The 27,131-nt window shown below is 44.7% G+C and overlaps 1 protein-coding gene across 1 annotated transcript; it reads left to right on the forward strand.

Moving 5' to 3' along the window:
* The first annotated feature begins 211 nt into the window (after positions 1 to 211).
* LOC133426047 (complement C3-like) lies at positions 212 to 26,850 on the forward strand. The gene is made up of 43 exons (XM_061716350.1): positions 212 to 308; positions 1,931 to 2,126; positions 2,243 to 2,405; positions 2,593 to 2,687; positions 3,035 to 3,123; positions 4,011 to 4,093; positions 4,195 to 4,282; positions 4,399 to 4,501; positions 4,603 to 4,723; positions 4,962 to 5,077; positions 5,340 to 5,486; positions 5,967 to 6,066; positions 6,174 to 6,268; positions 6,385 to 6,576; positions 6,663 to 6,818; positions 8,203 to 8,332; positions 8,597 to 8,668; positions 8,821 to 9,018; positions 9,110 to 9,227; positions 9,344 to 9,432; positions 9,810 to 9,949; positions 15,000 to 15,212; positions 16,516 to 16,579; positions 16,663 to 16,752; positions 16,968 to 17,174; positions 17,311 to 17,386; positions 17,511 to 17,670; positions 17,813 to 17,908; positions 18,214 to 18,364; positions 18,606 to 18,691; positions 20,651 to 20,722; positions 20,852 to 21,007; positions 21,098 to 21,160; positions 21,500 to 21,581; positions 21,705 to 21,753; positions 24,412 to 24,499; positions 24,628 to 24,717; positions 24,812 to 24,914; positions 25,104 to 25,193; positions 25,295 to 25,378; positions 25,485 to 25,568; positions 26,270 to 26,414; positions 26,560 to 26,850. Exons 1-43 carry the CDS (start codon positions 229 to 231, stop codon positions 26,699 to 26,701), a joined length of 4,962 nt encoding a protein of 1,653 aa, XP_061572334.1. The 5' UTR covers positions 212 to 228; the 3' UTR covers positions 26,702 to 26,850.
* The last annotated feature ends 281 nt before the right edge of the window (positions 26,851 to 27,131 follow it).

The following is a 27,131-nucleotide window of genomic DNA, read 5'->3' on the forward strand; positions in this document are numbered from 1 at the left end:
GCACAATTTCCCAAGGGCTGCTTGGAAATGTTGAGCAAATGTGTTTTTGTCTACATATCTGTATCAATACAGTTTGAGGGTAAATGCGATGGCAGTGAAGTGAAGTTGGACTCGGGCGGCAGGGCGGGGGTGGGTGGTGGGGGTTACATAAAGAGAGAGGTTCACGTATAAAAGGAGGATACTGAAGAGTCTTGGTACACTGACAGCAGTTTGGAATCGGGTCCGAGGATGAGGAGGACTCTCCTGCTGCTGCTGGCCTCTCTGGCCTCTCTGGCCTCCCTGATTGTTCTTGCTGATCAATCTGACCTGTAAGTACTGAATCTCTACACAGCTACTCTACACACAACTCCTGCCTTCCCTCGCCCATTCTTCTGTGGTCAGTTGCCCTTCTTCAAGCTCAGGTCCTCTACCAGAGGCCTGGGAGTTTGAGTTCTTTGCAGTATTTGTTGCTGTTCCTTTGCTCTTCTGGAGCGAGATCTCTGATGTCTTTTCTGGGATCTGCTGGAACTCAGAGGACACAGCTCCAAGTGCTCCACATAATATCTGCAATAGTATAGTTAGTATGTTAGGTTTAAACAAAAAAAATAAAAAATGATCCACGATTTTTTTCCCATTTTAATCACCCTGTGCTCCTCCTCCTGGACATTGCTCCCTCTACCAACCCCGGGAGGGCCCTGCACTGAGCTCAGGTCTCCTCCTTAACCTGAGGAGTGAGCAGGCCGCTTCTTTTCACCAGACAGGGTGGGGCTTCTCTGGCTGGACGTAGCACGTGGAAGGATCACCTTATTCCGGCCGGATCCTCCCCACTCCATCTGGCGCCCCGGCAGGCCAGAGGGGGCATCTATAGCCCAGGACTGTGTGCATGTTTTTGTGAGGGTAATTTTTGTGAGGTGGGCGCTGAAGTCATGGGGGAACTTAACACGCACTTCAGCACCAACAGCGTCCCCGGCGGGAATTGAACCCAGGACCTTCTTGCTGTGAGACGGCTGCACTACCAGCTGCACCAACAGGTGCCCCAGTACGTTAGGTTTTAAATGCTGTCACTGTTTGTATCAGGGTCAGGCTAAAGAATCCCATGAACCCCAGAATGCCGTGCCAGCCTGAACGTTGCAGGGATTAACATGGTCTGCATCAATCGTTTAAGGACCAGGGCATACTGATGTGAAATAAGCTACTGAAACAAGATATAATATGGACGAGAGGGCAATATAGGATATATATAATAAACATGACTAATCCTATTGTACAACTACTGTTGGTTTAACCAAGCGTTTAGTTGAAAAGATGAGGAGCTGGTGTTCACTGTGCATTTTGTGTCCCATAAGTCAAGGTAATGGCTTTTTTCAAGTGATGCCAACAAGTTGGCCAGAATTTCACTTTGTATTTGCGTGTGGATGCATTTCACAAGGTGCAGCAAAATTAGTCCACAGTCATGATGAAAGCTTTATTGATCCAGTGCTGGATCTTAATCAAAATAAACAATGGATCACTGATTGAATATAAAGTCCAGAGAACAGTTTAAAACTGTCAACTTAGCAAATATCTTTAGGTAAATCAAATAAAACTTTATTTATAAAGCACCTTTCATGCATAGAATGCAGCACAAAGTGCTTTACATAAAACAAATACAAACATAAAACGTATTAATGCCCTGCCCCCCTCCCCCCTCCCAGCACACATAAACAAACAGGCAGTAAGAATGAAGATCTCAGTCTGCAGTTGAGGATTCTCCAAAGGGTTCAAAGACACAAATAAACTAAAAGGACATGTTGGGGTTATAGCTTATATGAGTGCTGTATGCTATCCTGCTTAAAGTGGACATAAAGAAAATTGCTTGATCACAACTTGATTACAGTGCCAGATTTTGTTGTTTTCTTTTTCCTTTTTGTTTGCCAAAATGACATTATAAACTTTGTAATCTCCTTTGCAGGAAAGTATTGTCTGCCCCCAATTTATTGCGGGTGGGAACAGCTGAAAACATCTTCGTGGAGTGTCAAGACTGCTCCGGAGGAAACATTAATGTCAACATCTTTGTGAAAAACCACCCAACAAAAGCAAAAATCCTGGCATCGAAAACAGTGACCCTTACTAGTGCCGAACACTTCCAGGGCTTCGGAGAAATTACCGTAAATATAATAAATTTCTCGTTGCTGTATTGATATTATGACCTCAAAAATATTTAAAATCTTCTTAATGTTAATCTACTCCGAACACTGCATGTACCTCTTCATGCTGGTTTCAGATCTCGGCTGCAGACTTCAGTAAGGATCCCAACATGAAGCAGTATGTGTACTTGCAAGCTGAGTTCCCTGGCCGAGTACTGGAGAAAACAGTCTTGGTGTCTTTCCAGTCTGGTTACATCTTTATACAGACAGACAAGACGCTCTACACCCCCAACAGCAAAGGTGAACGCTATGATCCTTCAAAGCTACAATGCATTACATCTGTCCTTGTTAAAGTTAATTCACTAACATTCCTTCTCACTTTTACCTATATTAATCTTTATGGCCATTCAACAGTTAAATGAGTGTAAACTCAATAGCGATACCTAACTATCCTTAAATGAAGTAAACTCTTTTCTCCCTTTTTCAGTTCATTACAGGATCTTTGCACTGACGCCAGGGATGAAGCCTGTGGAAAGAGATGCTCAAGCCATTGCTGATACTTCTGTTTCCATTGAGATTGTGGTATTGTTTTTTATTCTTTAAAGGCCAAGAATTGTAATTAATATTGTGAATTACAGGTCAAAACAACCACAAACCTGACAAAAAAAGCTTATACTCTGTGAGAAATGTGTCATTGTTCGATTTAGTATTCAAATATGTCTATCTTTAAACCCTTTTGGCCGGCCTGATTTCAGGCTTTTCTCATTTCAAATTCCGTTCTTATATGACATTTACCCCCTGTACCAGGGGCTCCAGGGTAGGATGAGTTTTAAGGTGAAGACAGAAAAATATTTCAGCTAGGTGAAAGCTTATGGGGGTAAAAATGCATGGCTCATTGTTTAAATCTGTTAAATATTATACATTTTCAGACACCTCAGGACATTATCCTACCACTTGATCTAGTCTCGCTCAACTCAGGTATTTACTCTGGACACTACCAACTCAGTGACATTGTAAGGTGAGTACTTTTCTCTGCTTTTTGTAGTCCTTTTTCTATTTTGCTCTTTTTAGGTTGCTTAAAAGTTCAGTTTTAACCCTTTTTACCGTGGATAACCACAAGCCATAGGTCAGCTTTAAGCAAAGCTACAGACGCTGGAACCAGTCTGGTTGGCCAAACCCATTCAGTAAGTCAAATTTCTCACGAATTGGGTCTCATACCAGTTCCATTTGAAGCCATTTCCACTGGTAAAGAACATACCAAACCAATCAAAAAGGAGCGAGGATGGGCTTTATGTTTCGACTCCTATAAAACCTCCATAGATATTTGTCTTTATATATGGCCCTGTGATAGACTGGCTACCTGTCAAGGGTTTAGGCCAAAATAGAGGCAATGAAGAGACTCTAGAAGCAAACGAGAGAATGATTAAATAATAGAGCAAACAATTAATCCCTGACAGTGGCGTTGAAAGTGATTTCATGTCCATGCCCATTGGAGGGCCATTTTAGCTAAAAATGACACAAAATAACAAAGTTACCTTGTGCTGCCCTAAGGTGGCATACATTTTACTGCAAAGGCAGTATATTGTATGTGCTTTCAAAAACAGCCTTTAAAGTGTCAATGACACTACAAACATATTTATGCATATACTGCTCTCTACTAGTGTTGCATTTGGACAAAGGACCAGGGTACAGATTTCAGAGGCCAGGTCAAAAGAGTGAGAAGATTTATTCCAAAGACGGGTTAAAAATGATGAACAGAAAGAGAAGAAGTAATTTAATCATGGCAGAATAAAACCCTGTAAAATTCAACCAAAAACATTGGTAACAAATATTGGTAACACTACTCCAGTGAAAAATTAGAATTTTCACATTAATATGTAAAATGCTTTATGTGTGTTTTTCTAGTCCTGGACTGTGGAAGTTGGTGGCAAAGTTCCACAGCAACCCGCAGGAGAGTTTCTCAGCAGAATTCGAAGTCAAAGAATACGGTAACTCTCTTACTGAGGTTCTGATCCTAACTTGTACCACATTTAGCTTTTTGTTTAACAAATGAACACAAACAACTAAACCAAAATGTCTAATTTCCCAGTGCTTCCTAGTTTTGAGGTGAAACTGATTCCTATGAGCTCCTTCTACTATGTGGACAGTGAAGAACTTAACATTAACATCGAAGTTGCGTAAGTGCAGTGGACAACAGTTTTGGGTTTGGATATGTTTTTGCTGCCATCACATCTTAATTTGATATTTTCAGTTCATTGTGGGACTTAAACATGTTTGTCTCTTCCTATTGCAGGTATCTGTTTGGAAAAGAAGTGGAAGGCACTGCCTATGTCGTATTTGGTATCATGGACAAAGATGTGAAGAGGGGCCTCCCACACTCTCTTACAAGAGTGTCGGTAAGCATGGGCATTATTTTAATTTTTCTTGTTTGAATATAGTCAACATTCATGATGTTCTCATGAACTTAGACTGACGTATCTTTATCATGTAACATAAGGTCCAGAGTGGAAAGGGAACAGTCACACTGAAGAGGGACCAGATCATACGGACCCACCCAGACATCAACCAGCTTGTGGGGAAATCAATTTATGTGTCTGTCAGTGTGTTGACAGAGAGTGGTGAGGAAAACAGAACACATACTGGTGCCTGTTCAGTGCCACAGATCTTGTTTCAATAACAGTTATTTAATGTTCCAAATGGATCAAGACCGATATCAGAGTTGCTGGGGATAAAAAATGATGAAAATATGAAGTAAAAAGAACAAATACCATTCTAGCTTTTGCATGGAGAAAGAGCACGTGCTGTCCTGTTCTACTGAAGGTACTCAGAGTACATGTACTTGTGTTTCTGTTACAGGTAGTGAGATGGTGGAGGCAGAGCTGAGAGGGATTCAAATCGTCACATCGCCCTACAGCATCTCTTTCAAAAGAACGCCCAAATATTTCAAACCAGGAATGTCATTTGATGTGGCGGTAAAGTACCATGTCATATTTCCATTGCTATATATATATATATATATATATATATATATATATATATATATATATATATATATATATATATATATATATGGATTGACATATCTATGTCTATGTATAGCTATATAGCTATATTTTAAGCTATATTTTAACTTTGATTTTAGTCTCCCCCTGCATCCCTGTGTTTTAAATCCATCCATTCATTGGGTTCAAGGAGATTGGTGGGTGAAGTCTACTAATTTTTCATTAATGGCAGGTTGAAGTCCTTAATCCTGATGAGAGTCCAGCAGAAGGTATTCCAGTGGTGGTTGAACCTGGTAATGTGAGGGGCTTCACTGCAGCCAACGGCATGGCAAGACTCACCATCAATACAGCAGCACTGCAGACCAGACTGCCAATCACTGTAAGCTAAGGTTTATAGCAAAGTTTGTTAAACACACACAAGGAATTTGTTGTGGTGATTGGTGCAATACAATACAAGAGCAAATATATAAGAGGAAAAGTACAAGCAAAAATGTACAACATGAGGTTTTCAAAGTGCCGGATATGAGTCTGTGCAAAAGTGACTTAGGATGTGCGTTAATGTAACGCATAAGGTCAGGATTGGAGTCTTTACGTGAACGTAACGTAGAGTGGGATGGGGGGGCAGTCCGTGGTAGACAGGGGAGAGGGGGGACCGGGGCCTTGTTGATGAACATAAGAACATAAGATGACCATTAATGAGCATTTATATGCTGGCTAATAAAAAAAGGCAAGGGGGTAAGGGGTACTCTTTGAACAGGTATAAAGCAGAAAAAAATAATTATAATTTAATAATTAATTAATTAAGTATTAAGTAGTAATTTTATTGTGTACATTTACAAATGTATGCATTTTGTTGCAGGCAAAAACAGAGGATTCTAGGATTTTAGTTAATAGACAAGCAAAAGCCACTATGGAAGCTGTCCCGTACACAACAGTCAGCAATAGTTACATTCACATCGGTAAGTGACGTCCTGAAAAGACAGAGAAGCACCTACTGTGGTGGCAGCAGTCAATTCACATTATTGAAGGATTAACAAAATTTTACAACTTCGCTTCACATTTGCAGGTGTGGATACAGCTGAGCTGAAATTAGGAGACAACCTGAAAATATACCTCAACCTCAACAAGCAGCCAAATACACCCAAAGACATCACGTATCTGGTGAGAGCACCCGTGCGAGCATTCATACACATAACTATGTTTATTGTCCTCTGTGGCCTCTGCCATTACATGTGTTTATATTTGGTAATTAACAATGTGCAGATCTGTGTCCCTAGATCTCGAGTAGAGGTCAGCTGGTGAAATTTGGACGATACAAAACACAAGGCCAAGTACTAATTTCCCTGATAGTTCCCATCACCAAAGAGATGCTGCCATCATTCCGCATCATAGCCTACTATCACCCAACTTCTAATGAAGTGGTTTCAGACTCTGTTTGGGTGGATGTCAAAGATACATGCATGGGCACGGTGAGACACATTACAATATAGTAGCAGTCCAGGTGCAGAGATATTATTCACATCCGTGACATTACTAACCTTTACTTCAAATGCAGCTGACACTGGAACCAACGAGAGGCGATGCATTTTATGAGCCTCGTGGGATGTTTGGTCTTAGAGTCACAGGAAATCCACTTTCCTCAGTGGGACTAGTGGCCGTTGACAAAGGAGTCTATGTCCTGAACAACAAGCACCGCCTCACACAGAAAAAGGTAAGTTAGTGATCTCTATCAAATGTACATCTGCACTTTTAATGAGATGTACATTAAAGGGGACCTATTATGGCATTTAATGTCTATTTTAAACAGGCCTTGAATGTCTTAAAAACAAGCTTTTGATTGTTTTTTCTACGTTAATTAGAAATTCAGCCTCTGGGCCATATCTTGATTATTACCACTTCTAACCTCCTTCTCTATGAGTGATTCTGAGGGGAGGGGAGGCTATGATAATGAGGCTCTGCGCTGATTGGCTGCCTGAATCATGTGTAGCAGGGGAGGGCACAAAGCCTCTCCGGGCTGAAGAGCAGCCGGCTGCGTACACTATTAAACAGTGTCCCATGCGATGCGAGCGTCAGCGACAAAATCAATTCCATTGCTTTATTTTTTTGTATTGGACTGTCCTAACTGGCCGCGAGTTTAACGGTTTCAGTGTGGACAGAGAGGGTCCGATGCCACGAGCTCGACGCGATAGTCGGACGCTCGTGTTACCTAACGGGTAACACCGGAGCTAAGCTAAATACTTAGCCCATGCAAAGATCATACTTGTAGACAAATATAAATAACATAAAAAAATTAACGTCACTTACCTCTAACTCGTGTGCAGTTGCCGGGTCCGTACTGTTAGTACTGATCCTTTTATGAGGGTAAGTGTCGATGCAAAACCTAATTTTTACTGTCCCTCCTTGTTGAAACAGCCACACGATACACTTATACGCTTTAAAACAATGGCGGAAGCTTCGGCCGGCGGAGTTAGTTGTGGGCGTAGTTTCATCAGCGGAGGCCGACCTCTGGAAATCACTCCCGTCGTTACGTAATGACGAGAGGAGAATCTGAACGGCTCGTAGAAGTCACATGACACTGGATGGCTCATTCGGGCGGGGTGTACAGACACTGCAGAATTTGGTTGCTTTCCTCCTTCTCTGAGTTGGCAGGGTGAGGGGAGACCACTTTATATATGTTAAAGCAAGAAAAAACGTGTTTTTCATAATAGGTCCCCTTTAAAGAATGTCCAAAAATCTCAATGAACCGTAAAGACAAGGGGCCGACATTCATCCACAATGATGCTAGGGACCGATGCTGCCTTATAGAGTATATAATGCTGGTGGTTTTACAATATCTTGAATTATAATTAATTTTACACACACTGCTTCTACATTTTTGTCAGGTTTTGTTAAATAGATAATAAAACGTGGCTGGTGAGTACAAGTCGTGTTATCGTTCAACTGGGTTTGTATTTACTCAGTTTCATGACTAGATAATTTTTTAGTGACTTATCACCTAAAATATAGTCCCTTTTCACACAACTCTAAATAAATGAGTCAGTTTGACTGAAAAACTGTAACCAAAAGCTCTACCTGTTTGTTATTCCACCCTGCAGGTGTGGGACATCGTGGAGCGATACGACACAGGCTGCACACCTGGTGGAGGGAAGAACAGTATGAGTGTTTTCAAGGATGCTGGGCTCATATTTGAGACCAGCACAGCTTTAGGAACTCCTTACAGACAAGGTGACAATGTTATGATGATGTTATATTTCTGTTGTCTATATAACAGTCTAATTGCACCAACAGCTCAAGGATGAAGTAAATTAACATGGTCTCTGTTTTGGCCTTGTTACTTTCCATTTTCATATTGGCTCCTTGATCCTGGATTTGATCTCTTATCTTTTAGGGCTCTTTAACATTTGGTTGGCCTGTACCATAATTGTTTTGCAACTCTAGATAAAAATAAATTCACTGGTTTTAAAGACGTGATCTGTGTATCCTTTTCAGAACTGAAATGTGAGCAGCCGCCTCCCAGGTCAAAACGAGGTACAACCATAATGGATGTCAGAACCACATTAGGTAAGAGGCTATGCTGGCTGAGCCACTCAATAACCAAAGACCTGCTGATTATCACCGTTTTTCCCTCCATCTAACTGGAAACTCAGTTTCTCTTGTGATATTACTATAATTCATTTTACTCATTCTACTTTAATCATCCCCTTCCTTTCCAGTGAGTAACTATACAGACGAACTGGAACGTGAATGTTGTTTGGATGGCATGAAGGATATCCCGGTTTCCTACACCTGTGAACAGCGCAGCGAGTACATTGTAGATGGAAAAAAATGTGCGGAGGCCTTCCTACACTGCTGCAAGGAGATGAAAACCCAGATAAGAGAGAAGAAAGACGAAAACCTCCAACTGGCTCGAAGTATGACTCAGAAATGAGGGCTGGAGACTGTTCAAACGCATATTGGTTGCAATAAAAATAAGTAATAATACCATATTTAATTACTTTTTAGGCGAGTCTGATCACAGTTACATGGACAGCAATGAAATCAATTCTCGAACCCAGTTCCCTGAAAGCTGGCTGTGGTCAGACGTCACCCTGCCTCCCTGCGACCGAAAAGACCCCAACTGGTAAATGAAACTTTGTGCACATTTGAGAAAAAAAAACAAAGAAGGCACATTTCAAACAGTAAGACTTTAAAATCTAAAGCTGCTCCTCAAACACTTTATGCCTTACTCTTTTTCAGCGAGATCACATCATGGGAGAAAAATTTTCCTTTGCAAGACTCAATCACAACCTGGCAGTTCACTGGAATCAGTCTCTCTAGAACTCATGGTGAGGAATTGCTGAGTTCATTTTTTGGTTTTGTTATTCCTCGTTCCTGTCTTTAAGAATTGTATGACCGCCTGCTTCCTGGATTGGCAGTGGATGTCGTCACCCCCCCCCCCCAAAAAAAAAAAACAAAAAAAAAAAAAAACACTGGGTTTGTATGTGTATATTTATGTATGTGTACGCATATGTGTGCGTATATATATGTATATATATTAAATATAGTAATAATGCACACTTTTGGTTTCTACCGTCATGGTATCAATCAATAATATGTGTGCAGACAAGGTAAAAAAAAAAAAAAAAAATATAAGAAAGAAAAAAAAAAAAAAAAAGAATTGTATGACTTTTTTTGTTTTGTTTTCCTGTATCTCATATTTAAGGAATTTGTGTTAGCAAGCCTCTGGAGGTAATTGTCCGGAAGGATTTCTTCATTGATCTCAGGTTGCCTTATTCTGCCGTCCGTGGAGAGCAGCTGGAAATTAAAGCAGTCCTTCACAACTACAACCTTGAAACTATCACTGTAAGTCAAACTTATTTTACTAAAACCTACAGAGTAACATAAAGAAATTCTGATCTTTACGCACTGGCTTGGGACCCGGCCGGGCTCAGCCCGAAACGGCAACGTGGGCCCGCCTTCCCGTAGGCCCACCACCCGCAGGAAGGTCCATGACAAGCTGGTGCCATGTGATCTGGGTATCAGTCGTGGCGGGGTGCCTCGACGACCCAATCCCTGGACTAAAACCCTCACAGTGGGGACATGGAATGTCACCTTGCTGGGGGGGAAGGAGCCGGAGCTTGTGCGTGAGGTTGAGAGATACCGGCTAGAGATAGTCGGGCTCACCTCCACACATAGCTTGGGCTCTGGAACCCAGCTCCTTGAAAGGGGCTGGACCCTCCACTACTCTGGAGTTGCCCAGGGTGAGAGGCGACGGGCTGGTGTGGGCTTGGTTATAGCCCCTCAGCTCAGTCGCCATGTGTTGAAGTTCACCCCGGTGAACGAGAGGGTCGCTTCCCTGCGCCGTCGGGTCGGGAAAACTGTTGTTTTGTACCTACGGGCCGAACAGCAGTGCAGAGTACCCGGCCTTCTTGGAGTCCCGGGGAGGGGTACTGGATTGTGCTCCAACTGGGGAATTGTTCTACTGGGGGACTTCAACGCTCACGTGGGCAATGACAGTGATACCTGGAGAGGCGTGATTGGGAGGAACGGCCTCCCCGATCCGAACCCGTCATCTGACCTTCGGCCGCATGTCTTGGACACTCGGGTGAAGAGAGGGACTGAGCTGTCAACTGATAACCACCTGGTGGTGAATTGGATGCGCTGGCGGAGGAGGAGGTTGGACAGACCGGGCAGACCCAAACGGATTGTGAGGGTCTGTTGGGAACGTCTGGCTGAGCCCTCTGTCAGGGACATCTTCAACTCCCACCTCCGGGAGAGCTTCTCTCAGATCCCGGGGGAGGCGGGGAACATTGAGTCCGAGTGGACCATGTTCTCTGCCTCCATTGTCGACGCAGCGGCTCGAAGTTGTGGTCGCAAGGTCTCTGGTGCCTGTCGTGGCGGCAATCCTAGAACCCGGTGGTGGACACCGGAAGTACAGGATGCCGTCAGACTGAAGAAGGAGTCCTACCGGGCTATGTTAGCCTGTGGGACTCCTGACGCAGTAGATGGGTACCGGCAGGCCAAGCGAGCCGCGGCTCGGGCGGTCCTGGAGGCAAAAACCCGGGTCTGGGAGGAGTTCGGGGAAGCAGTACTCTGCCGGCACCATTTATGGTGTGGGTGGGGAGCTGTTGACCTCGACAGGGGACATCGTCGGACTGTGGAAGGAATACTTCGAGGATCTCCTCAACCCGACTGACATGCCTTCCACTGAGGAAGTAGAGAGTGGGGACTCTGGGGCGTGCTCATCCATCACCCAAGCCGAGGTCACTGAGGTGGTTCATAAGCTCCTCATTTGCAGAGCACCGGGGGTGGATGAGATTCGCCCTGAGTACCTCAAGTCTCTGGATGTCGTAGGGCTGTCTTGGTTGACACGCCTCTGTGACATCGCATGGAGGAAGGGGAAGAGGAAGTGGAGTGGCAAACCGGGCTGGTGGTCCCTCTATTTAAAAAGGGGGACCGGAGAGTGTGTTCCAACTATAGGGGGATCACACTTCTCAGCCTCCCCGGGAAAGTCTACGCCAGGGTACTGGAGAGGAGAATACGGCCGATAGTTGAACCTCGGATTCAGGAGGAACAATGCGGTTTTCGTCCCGGTCGCGGAACACTGGACCAGCTCTACACCCTCCGCAGGGTGCTCGAGGGTTCATGGGAATTTGACCAACCAGTCTACATGTGCTTTGTGGATCTGGAGAAGGCATTTGACCGTGTCCCTCGTGCCATTCTGTGGGGGGCTCGGTGAGTATGGAGTCCGGGGCCCTCTATTGAGGGCTGTCCGGTCTCCGTATGATCTGGTTCGCATTGCCGGCAGTAAGTCAGACTTGTTCCCAGTGCATGTTGGACTCCGGCAGGGCTGCCCTTTGTCACCGGTCCTGTTCATAATTTTTATGGACAGGATTTCTAGGTGCAGCCAGGGGCCGGAGGGGATCCGGTTTGGGACCCACAGGATTTCGTCTCTGCTTTTTGCGGATGATGTTGTCCTGTTGGCTTCATCAGACCGGGACCTTCAGCATGTGCTGGGGCGGTTTGCGGCCGAGTGCGATGCGGCAGGGATGAGAATCAGCACCCCCAAGACCGAGGCCTTGGTTCTCCATCGGGAAAGGGTGGCGTGCCTTCTCCGGGTGGGTGGAGAAGTCCTGCCTCAGGTGGAGGAGTTCAAGTATCTCGCGGTCTTGTTCACGAGTGAGGGAACGATGGAGCGGGAGATTGACAGACGGATCGGTGCAGTGTTGTGCCACACAGGTAGCTAAGCTGATCAGTCATCGAAGGCTATTAATAATTTTATTAATAATTAGTAATGATTAATAAAGTCGACTATTTATCAAATTGAATTATCAAAATGATAATAATTCTCGTATGGGGCACCACCCCGGGGCCTTAATCCAGGGAAAAATTATAACTTAACAGCAGAAAATCAGTCTCAGATGATTAAGGTTTAAGTATAGTATAATATAATTGAAGGGTGAGATTCGAACACTGGCTCTGCTCAAACAATCAGTTTGTGACCAAAATTTGTATGAAACAACACACAAACAACTCATTAAAAATCAATCAGAATTTATTTACATACGGGTATCAAAGCAGATGTAAATAAATACCCAAATAAATCCTGATGGCACACTACATCATTATAAAACCATTGATTAAGAAAAACAACAATAAATAAAAATGAATGAAAGTTAAATGCATGGAATGAAAAAGAAATCAAAGCAATAATAAAGATGATATCAACGAACATCTACGGTTTAAAACATTGTGGCTGCACAAAGATGGCTGCGGTGTTTAAAGACCTCAGGACTCTGTGGTATTTAAAGATGGACGCGCCCTCGCCACGTGTAATCGGACCGGATGGCAAACGCAGCATTTAAACGTGCCTACGGCAGAAAAACAACACCTACCAAATAATCAGACACGATAATGATAACAATGATGATGGCTTATGCAGTAATCTCAGTTTGGAACACAGATTTAGCTCTGAAACGCTCCGAGTTACTGATAACTAGGGATCACGACTTCACACTCAGTTCTGAACCGCTCTTAAGTCCTACTGATCACCGGGGCTCACGACCTCACGTCTCCTCGGGATCCGGAGCGGGTGCCTGCGGGCTTTGTCGACTGCGGTCGCGGTCCTGCTGGGGGGTTTCCCAGTCAGTCTCTCGCGTTCCGTCCCTTCCCCTGAAATGGATTAGACAGCGGCGGGGCCGCCTCGTGCCGGGCCGTGCTTCCGGATCAACGGAGGCTCTCACGCATTCCTAGGCGCGGCGGGGGACCGGTCATTCCTTGCCGTGCTTCCCTGCTCGCCGGTCGCCGACGCGCGGCCGTCCGGGCCCCGGGAAAGCTCACAACCGGGCGAGACGCCGGCCGTCCGTCCGTCCAGGAAACCGTTCCGATTCCTGCGCGATCAGCAGACAGGGGCTCGGAGCGGGGAAGGGGGCTTCAGTCGGAGCGTTCAGTCGCAGCGGTGTCCCAATCTGATGGCGCGTGGGCGTTGTGAGCTCGGATCTGCAAAACTTAAACAGGACAGAGTTTAGTGGGAGCCGGAGGAATCCTCCGGGGATCGCGGCTCCGTGGACCGCAGGTCCAACGGGCCGGCCCGATCCGATGCGGGCCCTCCGCCTCCCACTAGCCGGGGGGAGAAAAGGAGATGGGATCTTGGCCCGGAGCCAAAAGATCCAGCTGTTCACCGATGGAAGTTGGAGAGAAGAGAGAAAAAGGGAGAGAGGGATGCAGCGCCGCGGTCCGCGCCGTGGATCCTCGCTGATCCTCCGGCCGGACCGGCTGGAGCACGCCGCAGATCTCTCCTCTTACCCCCCCCTTTGGGGGGGGAAGGTCGTGGTCCCTTTGGCCCGGAGCCAAAGATGGACGAACTGACCCACTGGGTTGATGAAGGGAGAAGAGGGAGAAAAAGGAGCAACCGAGGGATTTGAGTCGTCCGCGGGCTGCGGTGACGTCATCGGTGCGTCGTTTGCGATTGGATGCGCGCCACTTGTAGGCGCCGCCCCCCCCACGCAAGGCATGCTGGGGGTTGGAGTTCATGGCAAGGCGGCCATTTTTGGAGGCACATTACAGCCGATTTTCGGCTGAGCAGTTTCAAAGTTGAATATACACATTCACCAAATGTTCATACATTTATAAGTTCAGAGTTCACATGAGCATATGGGCGAGGCCCAACAGCAGCGTCCGCAGTTATGCGGTCGATGTACCGGACCGTCGTGGTGAAGAAAGAGCTGAGTCGAAAGGCGAAGTCCTCGATTTACCGGTCAATCTACGCACCTACCCTCACCTATGGTCATGAACTTTGGGTAGTGACCGAAAGGACAAGATCATGGATACAAGCGGCAGAGATGAGTTTCCTCCGCAGGGTGGCTGGACGCTCCCTTAGAGATAGGGTGAGGAGTTCGGTCACCCGGGAGGACCTCGGAGTCGAGCCGCTACTCCTTCACATTGAGAGGAGTCAGCTGAGGTGGCTTGGGCATCTGTATCGGATGCCTCCTGGACGCCTCCCTAGGGAGGTGTTCCAGGCATGTCCCACCGGGAGGAGACCCCGGGGAAGACCCAGGACACGCTGGAGAGACTATGTTTCTCGGCTGGCCTGGGAACGCCTCGGACTCCCCTCGGAGGAGCTGGAGGAAGTGTCTGGGGTGAGGGAAGTCTGGGCATCTCTGCTGAGGCTGCTGCCCCCGCCACCCAGGAACGGATAAGCGGCGGACGATGGATGGATGGATGGACGCACTGGCTTGGAACATGGCGTGATATACGTGCTCTGTAGTTGAGCATTCTCATGCTCAAACAGATTTTAGAAATTGCAATAATCATCTAAAAGTGATTATTATGCTTCTTGAAATTGTTTTAATGTGATTTATACTTGATAAACTGCACTTATAGTTTCTTTCTCCATCACTGTCTCGTCTTCAAGGTTCGTGTGGATCTGACCGAGGAAGAGGATGTATGCAGTGCAGCTTCCAAACGTGGCAGGTACAGACAGGTGGTCAAAGTCGGGCCCAAGAGTACGCGAGCTGTATCCCTCATCGTTATTCCCATGAAGGAGGGACTGCGCAGGATTGAAGTCAAAGGGGCTGTTAAAGACTCATCCCTCACTGATGGAGTTATGAAGATGCTAAAGGTGGTGGTGAGTAATGCAGACGCTGAGCAAATCTATCTCATGAAGGGGAGTGTCAGTGCACAGTCTCGAGCTGCGTCACCTTGTCGTCCAAAGATATTTAAAAAATTCCTCTCCTGTGTCCGCTTAGTGAAAACCTTCAGGTTGTCATCCTGATTAGATTAGATTTGACTTAACAAAAATGTTTCCTATGGGATGTTTTTTTGTGAACTGGTGGCCTGTATTGAAAGTGAAAAAAGACACAGGAAATGTGAATGGCATGGGACAAAAGCTTAACGGACTGAGTCAAAGTTGGACTAGCACCAATGAGAATGCATAGCCTCTCTGTAGATGGTGTTAGGAAATGGTGGAGTAGGACCCAGATGCAGGAGACCAGGAGTTCCCAAAAACAGTGATTTATTGTACTTAAATCAAAGAAAAGCGCTGCGTAGGAGGATTCCAAAAACAAGAGCTTAAACATGAATAAAAAACTACAAGAACCTGAAATGAAAACACGGAGGGAGGAAACAGTACGGACCAGCAGGGAGCAAGGGGAAAGACAAGACCAGATATACACAAGGGTTAACAAGACACAGGTGCAGAAAATCGGGGCAGATGGGAAAACAGGAAAGTCAAGACTAACTCAAACACAAAGACACGTGCTTCAAAATAAAACAGGAACTATCAAAACCATAACATATCAAATATCCTGGAATGTCTTACAGTTCTTGTCACATTCCCAGAGAATGATGAGGCCATCTGAGTTTAACCATTGGATTGGTATTCATGAGTTGATGTTAGAGCCCGTTTTACACCACATGCACTGTCAAGAAAACACACTAAGGTCTTTGATTTGTTAGATCAGAGGATTTTGCCTCTCAAAGGTGAGTTATTCAAGTGCAGCTGAATAGTGTTAAACCATTGATTTTGCAGGTCTACTGACACTTATGTCAAACTCATGGCTTGTTTTTCACTCCTACCACAACCAGCTATCAAGCCTTTAGCAGCCTTTTCTTCATGTGTCCAGTTAAGAGTGGTGGACTGCAGTCAAGAAACGAAAGCACCTAAAAGGACCAGTGTTAGTAATAGCATGCAAAAGAGCTCAGTTGCCAGTGTCATGAGAAAGGATTTGAAAAGGTTTTTGTCATGTTTCCTCATGTTATAGAGCCCTAAGGTGTAGCTATGATAGAATAAATAGCCTTTTATCACTTTCAAATGGAAAAAAAGAAACTAAAAATATAGAGTTGATAATTCAGATGAAACTCTCTGCCATACTGGATAATGATCATTTGATTTCTTTGTATAATAGTTGTCCTAACTTTTCTTTTTCTAGCCTGAAGGTGTGCTGGATAAAACTGTTCAGATTGTAACACTTAATCCAACTAGTAAGGGCAATAGTAAGTATTAGCATCCTGTAGTTTTAACTAATTAGATGTTTGTTTCAATTACCATGTAATTTCTCAAATTGTTTTCCCCTTAGATGGTGAACAAGTAGAAATTCTGAATAGTAAAATTCCCAAGAAAGATATGCTTCCAAATGCACCTTTTACCACTCAGGTATCTGTAACAGGTGAGAAGCGAGTTATTGGTATCCACCTTCCGTACAATGACCTTTGTATGCTTGTATAGTGGCCTTCCTAACGATCTCTAACATTCTTTGTGTGTGTGTGTGTGTCCGTGTGTGTGTGTGTGTGTGTGTGTGTGTGTGTGTGTGTGTGTGTGTGTGTGTGTGTGTGTGTGTGTGTGTGTGTGTGTGTGTGTGTGTGTGTGTGTGTGTGTGTGCAGGGCGAGAACAAGTATCTGGACTGGTGGAGAATGCCATTAGTGGGAAATCAATGGGTACACTGATCCTCCAGCCCTGGGGCTGTGGAGAGCAGAACATGATCACCATGACCCTACCTGTCATTGCAACCACATATTTGGACAAAACTAACCAGTGGGAGGCTGTGGGCTTTCAGAAACGTCGTGAAGCGCTCCAGCATATTAAGACTGGTAAGTCCAAACGGAGGAAAACATACCTCTTTTGACCTCGATTTAAAGAACTCCTCTGGATGATTTTGAGTGGGTAGAAAGAGAGCAAAGAAATGGCATTTTCCAACAAAGCTGTGGGTTGTTTTTATTTATCCAGGTTACAACAACGAGCTGGCTTTTCGCAAACCAGATGGCTCTTTTGCTGTCTGGGCTGGAGATGCAAGTAGTACCTGGTGAGACACCCAAACATTTGTGGATTCACACTAACTGTTTTGTTTTGTGCATATTGTATTTACTGGTGTATCTTCATGCAAACTCTTAGCAAATAACTTTTCTTATTTTCTTTCCCGCCACAAGGCTGACAGCTTATGTTGTCAAGGTGTTTTCCATAGCCCACACTCTGATAGCAGTGCAACAGGCACATATCTGTGACGGTGTCAAGTTTCTGATCCTCAACGCTCAGCAGCCTGATGGCTTGTTTAAGGAGGTTGGAAGAGTTATCCATGCGGAGATGACGGTGAGTGCAAAATCATTCACAAACACTGCACAAGGATGATGATCTGCTTCAAATAAATGATGTGTGTTTGATTTTTTTATGTTTTAATGACAACTGCCACACTGATATATGTGTGTGTGTGTGTGTGTGTGTGCAAATGTAGGGTGATGTTGGGGGCAGAGACGGAGATGCCTCCATGACCGCCTTCTGCCTTATTGCCATGCAAGAGTCACGCACAATATGTGCAGCGAGCATTAATGTGAGTATCATACTTCTTCCTTTAATTCCTCATTTACTTGATTTGTAGTAGTCACTCTGTTTTTACAAGCATATATGTGTGTAGAATGTCTGGGTAAAGGATAAAAGCTCTAAAAAAAACTGTTTGTAGATATATTACACTGAACCATTCCGGTTTGTGTTTCTTCTGTCATCAGCAGTTAAGAAAGGCAGAGTGTTGCTCACAATTCAAAGAAGAGAAAATGTTTTGTTTTTAATTGCCACTGTCATTCAATTTACCATTAAAGCTCTTACCATCCTTTTCTTTTTCCTTTCCCACCTATACAGAGTTTGCCAGGCAGTATTGATAAAGCGGTTGGCTACCTGGAAAAACGCCTGCCCTTCCTAACCAACCCTTATGCAGTTGCCATGACATCATACGCCCTGGCCAATGAAGAGAAACTGAACCGGGAGATCCTCTACAAATTTGCCTCGACAGGTACCATCAAATAAGATATTAACACTCTAAAAAAAAAAAAAACAACGTAAATTACATATAAATTCAATGTTTATATTTTACACTTATTTAGATACATTTTAGATACACATACAAAAATATCACACAAATCTAATAAATTATCTTGTCAATGATCTTGTCTTATGTATTTGAGAATATACATTCCTATGGGATTAAATATCATGAACCTCATTAAAAGAACCAATCTGTCTGTATCTTCCAGATTTAGCCCACTGGCCCGTGCCTGGAAAACACATGTTCACACAGGAAGCCACAGCGTATGCGCTCCTGGCTTTGGTCAAGTCCAAGGTGGGTATTTTCCACCCAGGTGTGTGTTTTACAAGCAGAGGGACCACATCCTATGCTGTCAGATCGGACTCACATCAGAAAAGCTGTGGGATCTGTAAAGTAAATTTAAATCTAATAGTGGTAGATTTCTTGGCGAACCACGTCCATGTCACCTCTCTGAAAGACCAAAGTCAGAACACTTACTGTAGTGGGGTCGTGATATTAACTTAGCTGCAGGAGTCAGTCTTCAACCCTCTTATCCAGAGGTTTGCAGACTCACCTCAGACTCACATGAATCCACCGGAACATCTGGGTCCACAGAGCCAGAGCAGATTCATAGTCACTGTTTCTACATGATTGCCTTCAATCCTTATAATTGTGCTTGTGTACTCCTTATGTATTGTCATATTTGATGGATGCAAACTATGTTTTTCCACACATTGAGATGTGTTATATAAAAATAAGAAGAATGTGACACCTATGGAGCTAGAACAGTCTCATAATTCGCAAATACACACACCGTTTCACAAATGCACAGGACAAGTTTCACAAATGCACACACCGTTTCGCAAATGCACAGGAGAAGTTTCACAAATGCACACAGCGTTTCACAAATGCACACACCGATTTGCAAATGCACACACCGCTTCACAAATGCACAGGACAAGTTTCACAAATGCACAGAACAATTCACACGTGCGTAGGACAAGATATACAAATGTATTTTTGATGCACACACAAATATAACCTGATTTACAAACTTTTTTTGTCTGTGAGCTGCGCTGGATTTGCGTGACTTTTGAGACTCCCCTGACGTGATTCGATCCACAAATACGTTTTTTTTAACACAGAAGGATCTGCAACCAATCAGATGTCTTCCTTTGTTCCAGCCAATCATAAGAGCGCACCCCACGTGGGGGACGCAGAGCAGTGGATAAAACACAACTTACTCGTAAACCAATCAGAATCAGAATCAGAATCAGGTTTATTAGGTCAGCTTAGAAAAACTGTTTTTGACTTCGGATACATCAGATTAAAGGGGCGGATACAGCTGTTTGAACTGCGTTAGCGCCGTTCGCTTAGAAAAGCGCTCTTATGATTGGCTGAAACAAAGGAAGACATCTGATTGGTTGCAGATCCTTCTGTGTTAAAAAAACGTATTTGTGGATCAAGTCACGTCAGGGGAGTCTCGCACGTTACACGCACGTGTGAATTGTCCTGTGCATTTGTGAAACGGTGGTGCATTTGCGAATTATGAGACTGTTCTAGCTCCATAGACACCTAACTGTTGATATTTTTGACAACAAAAGTCAGGCTGTCTTTATGTTTCCCAAATAATTTCAAGGATCTGAAAGGACTCAAATCCCTTGAAGGATCCTTTTTTTTTTTTTTTTACATCAATTTAAAGCAGCACTATGTAACTTTTCCACCTTAATATAATATTTCCAGAGTCATTGTGATGGTACATCAATTTACAACAGGTTTAATGAACCTCTGTCATGGTCTGAGGGGTCTGTATCGCCTTCACTGGCACTATGTAACTTTGAGGTGGATGGTAGGAACCCTGCCACACTACTGGTAAAGCACTACCGCTTTTGTCCAAAGGAGCCGCCAAACTCAACAAAAGCTGAAAGTTACATTGTGCTGCTTTAACTCATCCACGACTATCTATTCTATGATGAAATTTGAATTAATCTCCAGCGGACATAAAAGCATTTATAAATGTTTACGACTCTTATTTTACCATTTTGTGTAAATTCTAAAAAACAGCCTCTACTGCTCAACAATCAGTCCCAAACCTTTACTGTTTTGTTATCCTACATAAGAAAAAAGAAACTAATAAAGAATCCTAATACTCATATGTAAACCTTGAAAACTGGCCAGTAGTAATATTACACTACAGCAGAACTTTTTTCTGAAACATCATTTCAGAGTCAGGCACTGTGACTTCAATTCTTCTTTCTACTTCTGTCAATAAAGGCCTTTGAAGATGCACGACCTGTTGTGAGGTGGTTCAACCAACAGCAGAGTATAGGTGGAGGATCAACTCAGGTAACCCAAATACCTTCTATTCATCCGGACCACACGTCCACTCTAAGTAAAATTTCACATCTTCTATAGTTCATCTGGTGTCATAACCTTATCTTATTTCCCGTTTCTGACTTTTTTTTTTCGGTCTAGGCTACAATAATAGTGTACCAGGCCGTGTCAGAGTACTGGTCCAATGCTAAAGAACCGGAATACAATCTGAATGTGGACATCTTGTTGCCAGGCAGATCGAAGCCCGACCAGTACAACTTCAATAGAGACAACCACTATGCCACAAGAACATCTAAAGTGAGATATTCCCCTTCTCACATGCACTTCGCCGTGTTTGGTACTACTGTTTGTTTACTCCTGTGCGTGCGTGGTTTTGCACCCAAACAGATAAATGAAATAAACCAGGACGTGAAAGTGAGGGCCACGGGATCAGGAGAAGCAACAGTGAAAGTAAGAAAGCAGTTTTGTGTTCATTTGTTTTCAAACCTATGAATCCAAGTGCATTTTTATCAATCTGTAAACAATACAGAATATATACTTGAGAAAGTTCATGACAGGGGAAATAAGGGGGGCAGGGGGGGACTCTTTGTCTTTTGCTGAAGTTTTGTTTCAAATTTTAACACATGTGATGTCATGCACAAACTCCTTTACCTTCAATGCAGTGTAGGTAAAAAGTAATAAAACCCGATGTTTCCATACAACATCTGCTTCAGAACAGTTGATAAATGGAGTTACAGATCTCTATTTGTGGAAAACAACAAAAAAACAACTACTTTATTTACCTAACAGATGGTGTCGCTGTATTACACTCTGCCTAGTGAAAAGGAAAGTGACTGTAAGAAGTTTAATGTGTCAGTGCAACTAGACGCAGGTAATTTGATGGAGTCTATTTGGTTCCCTTTTCTATTCGTTTTCTATTAGTCCGTCTGTCTTAATTTACTCATCGTCTCTGTTTAAATAACCTCATGCACATCTATACCTTTGTTTTGTTCAGAAAAACTGGATGAAGACGAGAAGGTTTATATGCTTACTGTCGAGGTTTTGTAAGTACAATGCATTACACCACTGCTTCTAGAAAATGATCCATCCATCCATCCATCCATCCATCCATCCATCCATCCATCCATCCATCCATCCATCCATCCATCCATCCATCCATCCATCCATCCATCCATCCATCCATTTTCATCCGTCACTGGGTCGCGGGGGCAGCAGTCTCAGCAAAGATGCCCAGACTTCCTTCACCCCAGACACTTCCTCCAGCTCTTTCGAGGGGAGCCTGAGGCGTTCCCAGGACCAGGTCCTGGGTCTTCCCCGGGGTCTCCTCCCGGTGGGACATGCCTGGAACAGCTCCCTAGGGAGGCGTCCTGGAGGATCTGATACAGATGCCCAAGCCACTTCAGCTGACTCTCAATGTGAAGGAGCAGCGGCTCGACTCCGAGCTCCTCCCGGGTGACCGAACTCCTCCCCCTATCTCTAAGGGAGCGTCCAGCCACTCTGCGGAGGAAACTCATCTCTGCCGCTTGTATCCATGATCTTGTCCTTTCGGTCACTACCCAAAGTTCATGACCATAGGTGAGGGTAAGTGCGTAGATTGTCCGGTAAATCGAGAGCTTCACCTTTCGACTCAGCTCTTTCTTCACCACGACGGTCCGGTACACCGACCGCATAACTGCGGACGCTGCACCGATCCGTCTGTCAATCTCACGCTCCATCGTTCCCTCACTCGTGAACAAGATCCCGAGATACTTGAACTCCTCCACCTGAGGCAGGACTTCTCCACCCACCTGGAGAAGGCACGCCACCCTTTCCCGATGGAGAACCATGGCCTCAGTCTCGGAGGTGCTGATTCTCATCCCTGTTGCGTCGCACTCGGCCTCAAACCCCCCCAGCACATGCTGAAGGTCCCGGTCCGATGAAGCCAACAGGACAACGTCATCCGCAAAAAGCAGAGACGAAATCCTGAGGTTCCCAAACCGGACCCCCTCCGGCCCCTGGCTACACCTAAAAAATCATGTCCATAAAAATTATGAACAGGACCGGTGACAAAGGGCAGCCCTGCCGGAGTCCAACGTGCACCGGGAACAAGTCTGACTTACTGCCGGCAATGTGAACCAGACTCCTGCTCCGATCATACAGAGACCGGACAGCCCTCAATAGAGGGCCCCGGACTCCGTACTCACTGAGCACCCACCACAGAATGGCACGAGGGACACGGTCAAATGCCTTCTCCAGATCCACAAAGCACATGTAGACTGGTTGGGCAAATTCCCATGAACCCTCGAGCACCCTGCGGAGGGTGTAGAGCTGGTCCAGTGTTCCTCCTGAATCCGAGGTTCAACTGTCGGCCGTATTCTCCTCTCCAGTACCCTGGCGTAGACTTTCCCGGGGAGGCTGAGAAGTGTGATCCCCTTATAGTTGGAACACACTCTCTGGTCCCCCTTTTTAAAAAGAGGGACCACCACCCCGGTTTGCCCCTCCAGCGGCACTGTCCCCTTCCTCCATGCAATGTCGCAGAGGCGTGTCAACCAAAGTCCCACAGGCTAACATAGCCCGGTAGGACTCCTTCTTCAGTCTGACGGCATCCTTTACTTCCGGTGTCCACCATCGGGTTCTAGGATTGCCGCCACGACAGGCACCGGAGACCCTGCGACCACAACTTCGAGCCGCCACATCGACAATGGAGGCAGAGAACATGGTCCACTCTGACTCAATGTCCCCCACCTCCCCTGGGATCTGAGAAAAGTTCTCTCGGAGGTGGGAGTTGAAGATGTCCCTGACAGAGGGCTCAGCCAGACCCAACAGACCCTCACAATCCGTTTGGGTCTGCCCGGTCTGTCCAGCCTCCTCCAGCACATCCAACTCACCACCAGGTGGTGATCAGTTGACAGCTCAGCCCCTCTCTTCACCTGAGTGTCCAAGACATGCGGCCGAAGGTGCAGGGAAGCGACCTTCTTGTTCACCGGGGTGAACTCCAACACATGGCGACTGAGCTGAGGGGCTATAAACAAGCCCACACCAGCCCGCCGCCTCTCACCCTGGGCAACTCCAGAGTAGTGGAGGGTCCAGACTCCAGCCCCTTTCAATGAGCTGGGTTCCAGAGCCCAAGTTATGTGTGGAGGTGAGCCCGACTATCTCTAGTCGGTATCTCTCAACCTCACGCACAAGCTCCGGCTCCTTCCCCCCCAGGGAGGTGACATTCCATGTCCCCACTGCGAGGGTTTTGGTCCAGGGAGTGGGTAGTCGAGGCCCCACCACGACTGCTACCCAGCCCACATTGCACCAGTCTCTCATGGACCTTCCTGCGGGTGGTGGGCCTACAGGAAGGCGGGCCCACATCGTTTTGGGCTGAGCCTGGCCGGGTCCCACGGGCAAAGACCCGGCCACCAGGCGCTGGCCTTCGAGCCCCAACCCCAGGCCTGGCTCCAGGGAGCGGCCCCGGTGACTCTATCCGGGCGACGTAACGGTCCTTGATCTCTTCTTTGCCATGATTAGCTTGTGAACCGCTCTTAGTCTGGCCTGTCACCTAGGACCATTTTGCCATGGGAGACCCTACCAGGGGCGTAATGCCCCCGACAACATAGCTCCTAGGATCAGGATAGAAAATGATATCGTAAATTTAAGATTGATCCAGAGTTTTTGGTTTAGTGCTCTTCACCTACATGTTGTCATTTTCATGATTTCTTCAATTCCGTGTGCAGGTTTAAGGAAGAACGTGATGCTACCATGTCAATCATTGATATTGGCTTGTTAACTGGCTTCACTGTTGACACCAGAGACTTGAAAGCAGTAAGAATTTTTGATGACCAGAGATTATGAATAAGGAATAACAATGAATAATGAATAAAAAATTTGAAAACCAGATGTGTTTTATGGTTTTAAGATATGTCTCATGACACATGCTTACATGTGTCTAGCTGTCAGAAGGTCCCGCGCGGATCATTGCAAAGTACGAGGTGAACACAGTTCTGTCAGAGAGAGGCTCACTCATCATCTACCTGGACAAGGTGACCTATCAGCCTTCTTTCTGTTGATCTGTTTTTCCTCCTTACTTTTTGTTTGTGCTTGTTTATCTGATATTTGTTCTTCATCTCTCTAAAGGTTTCTCACACACGGCCCGAGCTGATCAGTTTTAGAATCCATCAGACCATGAAAGTCGGCGTTTTACAGCCAGCAGCAGTGTCTGTCTATGACTACTATGACCGTATGTCTCTAAAGCACAAGGAAACTTTATGTACCTCTTGTCAGTTCACTTCAGTGTCTTACTGTATAGAAAAGTGGACTGAAACTACATTACGTGGAATATGTGTGATTTTAGATGCAGTTGAGTAAGCAAATATATGTGTATATGTGTGTGTATGTATAATTCAAATCCCTTGCTTTCCCATTTCAGGAACACCTTGTGTGAAGTTCTATCATCCAGAGAGGAGAAGTGGACAACTATTGCAGCTTTGTAGGGATGATGAATGCACATGTGCAGAAGGTAAGATGAAGAAGACTAGGATGGCGTCCCACACTAATACAAACTTTTTAACGTTACTCCATTAGTACTCACTCCATTTTATCATGATTGTTTTTTTTCAGAAAACTGCAGTATGCAGAAAAAGGAAGAAGTTAGTAATGATGACCGCACAGATATAATTTGCGAGACCAGCAAAATAGAGTTTGGTAAGAAATCAAAGCAAGTGTTAGGTTAGGTTTCTTCCCAATATATTGTATCTTTTATTATGTGTAAGGGAGGGATCTAAGGGAAAACTACTGTATCTTTCTACAGCATACAAAGTTGTGGTGGAAGAGACTGAATGGGACTTATCTACAGACAGTTACACAATGCGATTACTTGACGTCATCAAAGAAGGTGGGTTTTTATCTCATTTACTCATTTACTGCAGTTGATCCACACTGGTAATAACAGTAACACAGTAAGACCAACATGATTATTTGATTCGTATTATGAATGTCATGTTTGGTATTTTTATTATAATTAGATAGTATGTAATGTGAAAATCATTGCTGGACAATTAATAACATCTCTGGCTGCACTGTCAGGCAACTTGTAAGTACTCCAAGATGTGCAGGTGTCTATCAAGAAGTTTTCTCCTGCTTAACAACACACAAAAAAAGCATAAATATAAATTTAATGACCTGAAGAACCTTGTAAATATTATTCCCCTTGATGGTGGTTAAGACCTGTCGTGATCTTGGGACGTTGTACAACAATCCTCAACTAAGATCAAGATAGAAATGATATTTCTCATCAGATAAATAAGAGCTACAATATAAGCCCTTTTGTGTTTAGTGCAAATATCAGGCAACATTTTATCCGCCGTGTGTTGTTAAAAGGCAGATAAAAGTAAGAAGCTGTCAGAAAAAAGTAAGTAAGTAAAAAGCATTGTTTTTCATTAATCCCAACTTCTCATCACAAGGAAAACGATCTGGGTTCATACACATTCTTTTTTCTCCCTTTAATATAAACCAGTGCGTACACCCAGTGGTTGATATTGATGTGTTTGATCCTTAAAAGATATTTTTCTCTTTATCTTCTGTGTTTTTTAACAGGAAGCATTGACGTTGGTCCTCAGGGTAAACTACGTACATTCCTCAGCTACCAGCACTGCCGAGCAGCTTTAGGTCTGACGAAGGGCAAAACATACCTTATCATGGGCTCATCCAAAGATATACACATAGATGAGCAAAAGGAAACGTAAGCCTGTTAGTGTTTTTAATTTTAGTTATCAGTTATCATAAATTTAAATCATCTCATGTTCACATACCTTATTGTGCTCCAGCAAACTCTGGCGATCTACTCAGATCACCACCCACTATATTTGTCTCCTTGCTGTCCTCAGATATCAATATGTACTTGGTGAGAGAACCTGGATTGAATACTGGCCAACAGCAGCAGAGTGTCAACAGGATGAACACGAGCCTACCTGTTCGGGCTTGGAGGAGATGGAGGATCAATACAAAAACTTTGCATGTCAGCAGTAGTGGAACTCCAGGAAACATTTTGCTCTTTTCAAATGTTTACTTTGCATTGTATTTGTAAAAGATCAAGAGCCATGACATTAATGACGATCATGAGTCAAAAACTCATATTGTGCTTATTAAAAAACAATGATCAATGTTATTTGTGTGCATTTGATTTCTGTGGACACGTCACAGCTTCAAGCCCATCCATCCGTCCGTCCGTCCGTCCGTCCGTCCAATAAAAAAAAAATACAGATTCCCTGACCTCTGTGGTAATGAAGTCTTTTGAGTGCCTTGTGCTGCCACACCTCAAAAACATCCCTGACCCACTACTGGATCCCCTGCAGTTCGCCTACAGTGCCAACAGGTCTGTAGACGATGCTGTAAATATTGCCCTGCACTTCATCCTCCAGCACCTGGACTCCACAGGAACCTACGCCAGGATCCTGTT

The sequence above is a fragment of the Cololabis saira genome, chromosome 3, assembly GCF_033807715.1.
Source record: "Cololabis saira isolate AMF1-May2022 chromosome 3, fColSai1.1, whole genome shotgun sequence".
Taxonomy (NCBI): Eukaryota; Metazoa; Chordata; class Actinopteri; order Beloniformes; family Belonidae; genus Cololabis; species Cololabis saira.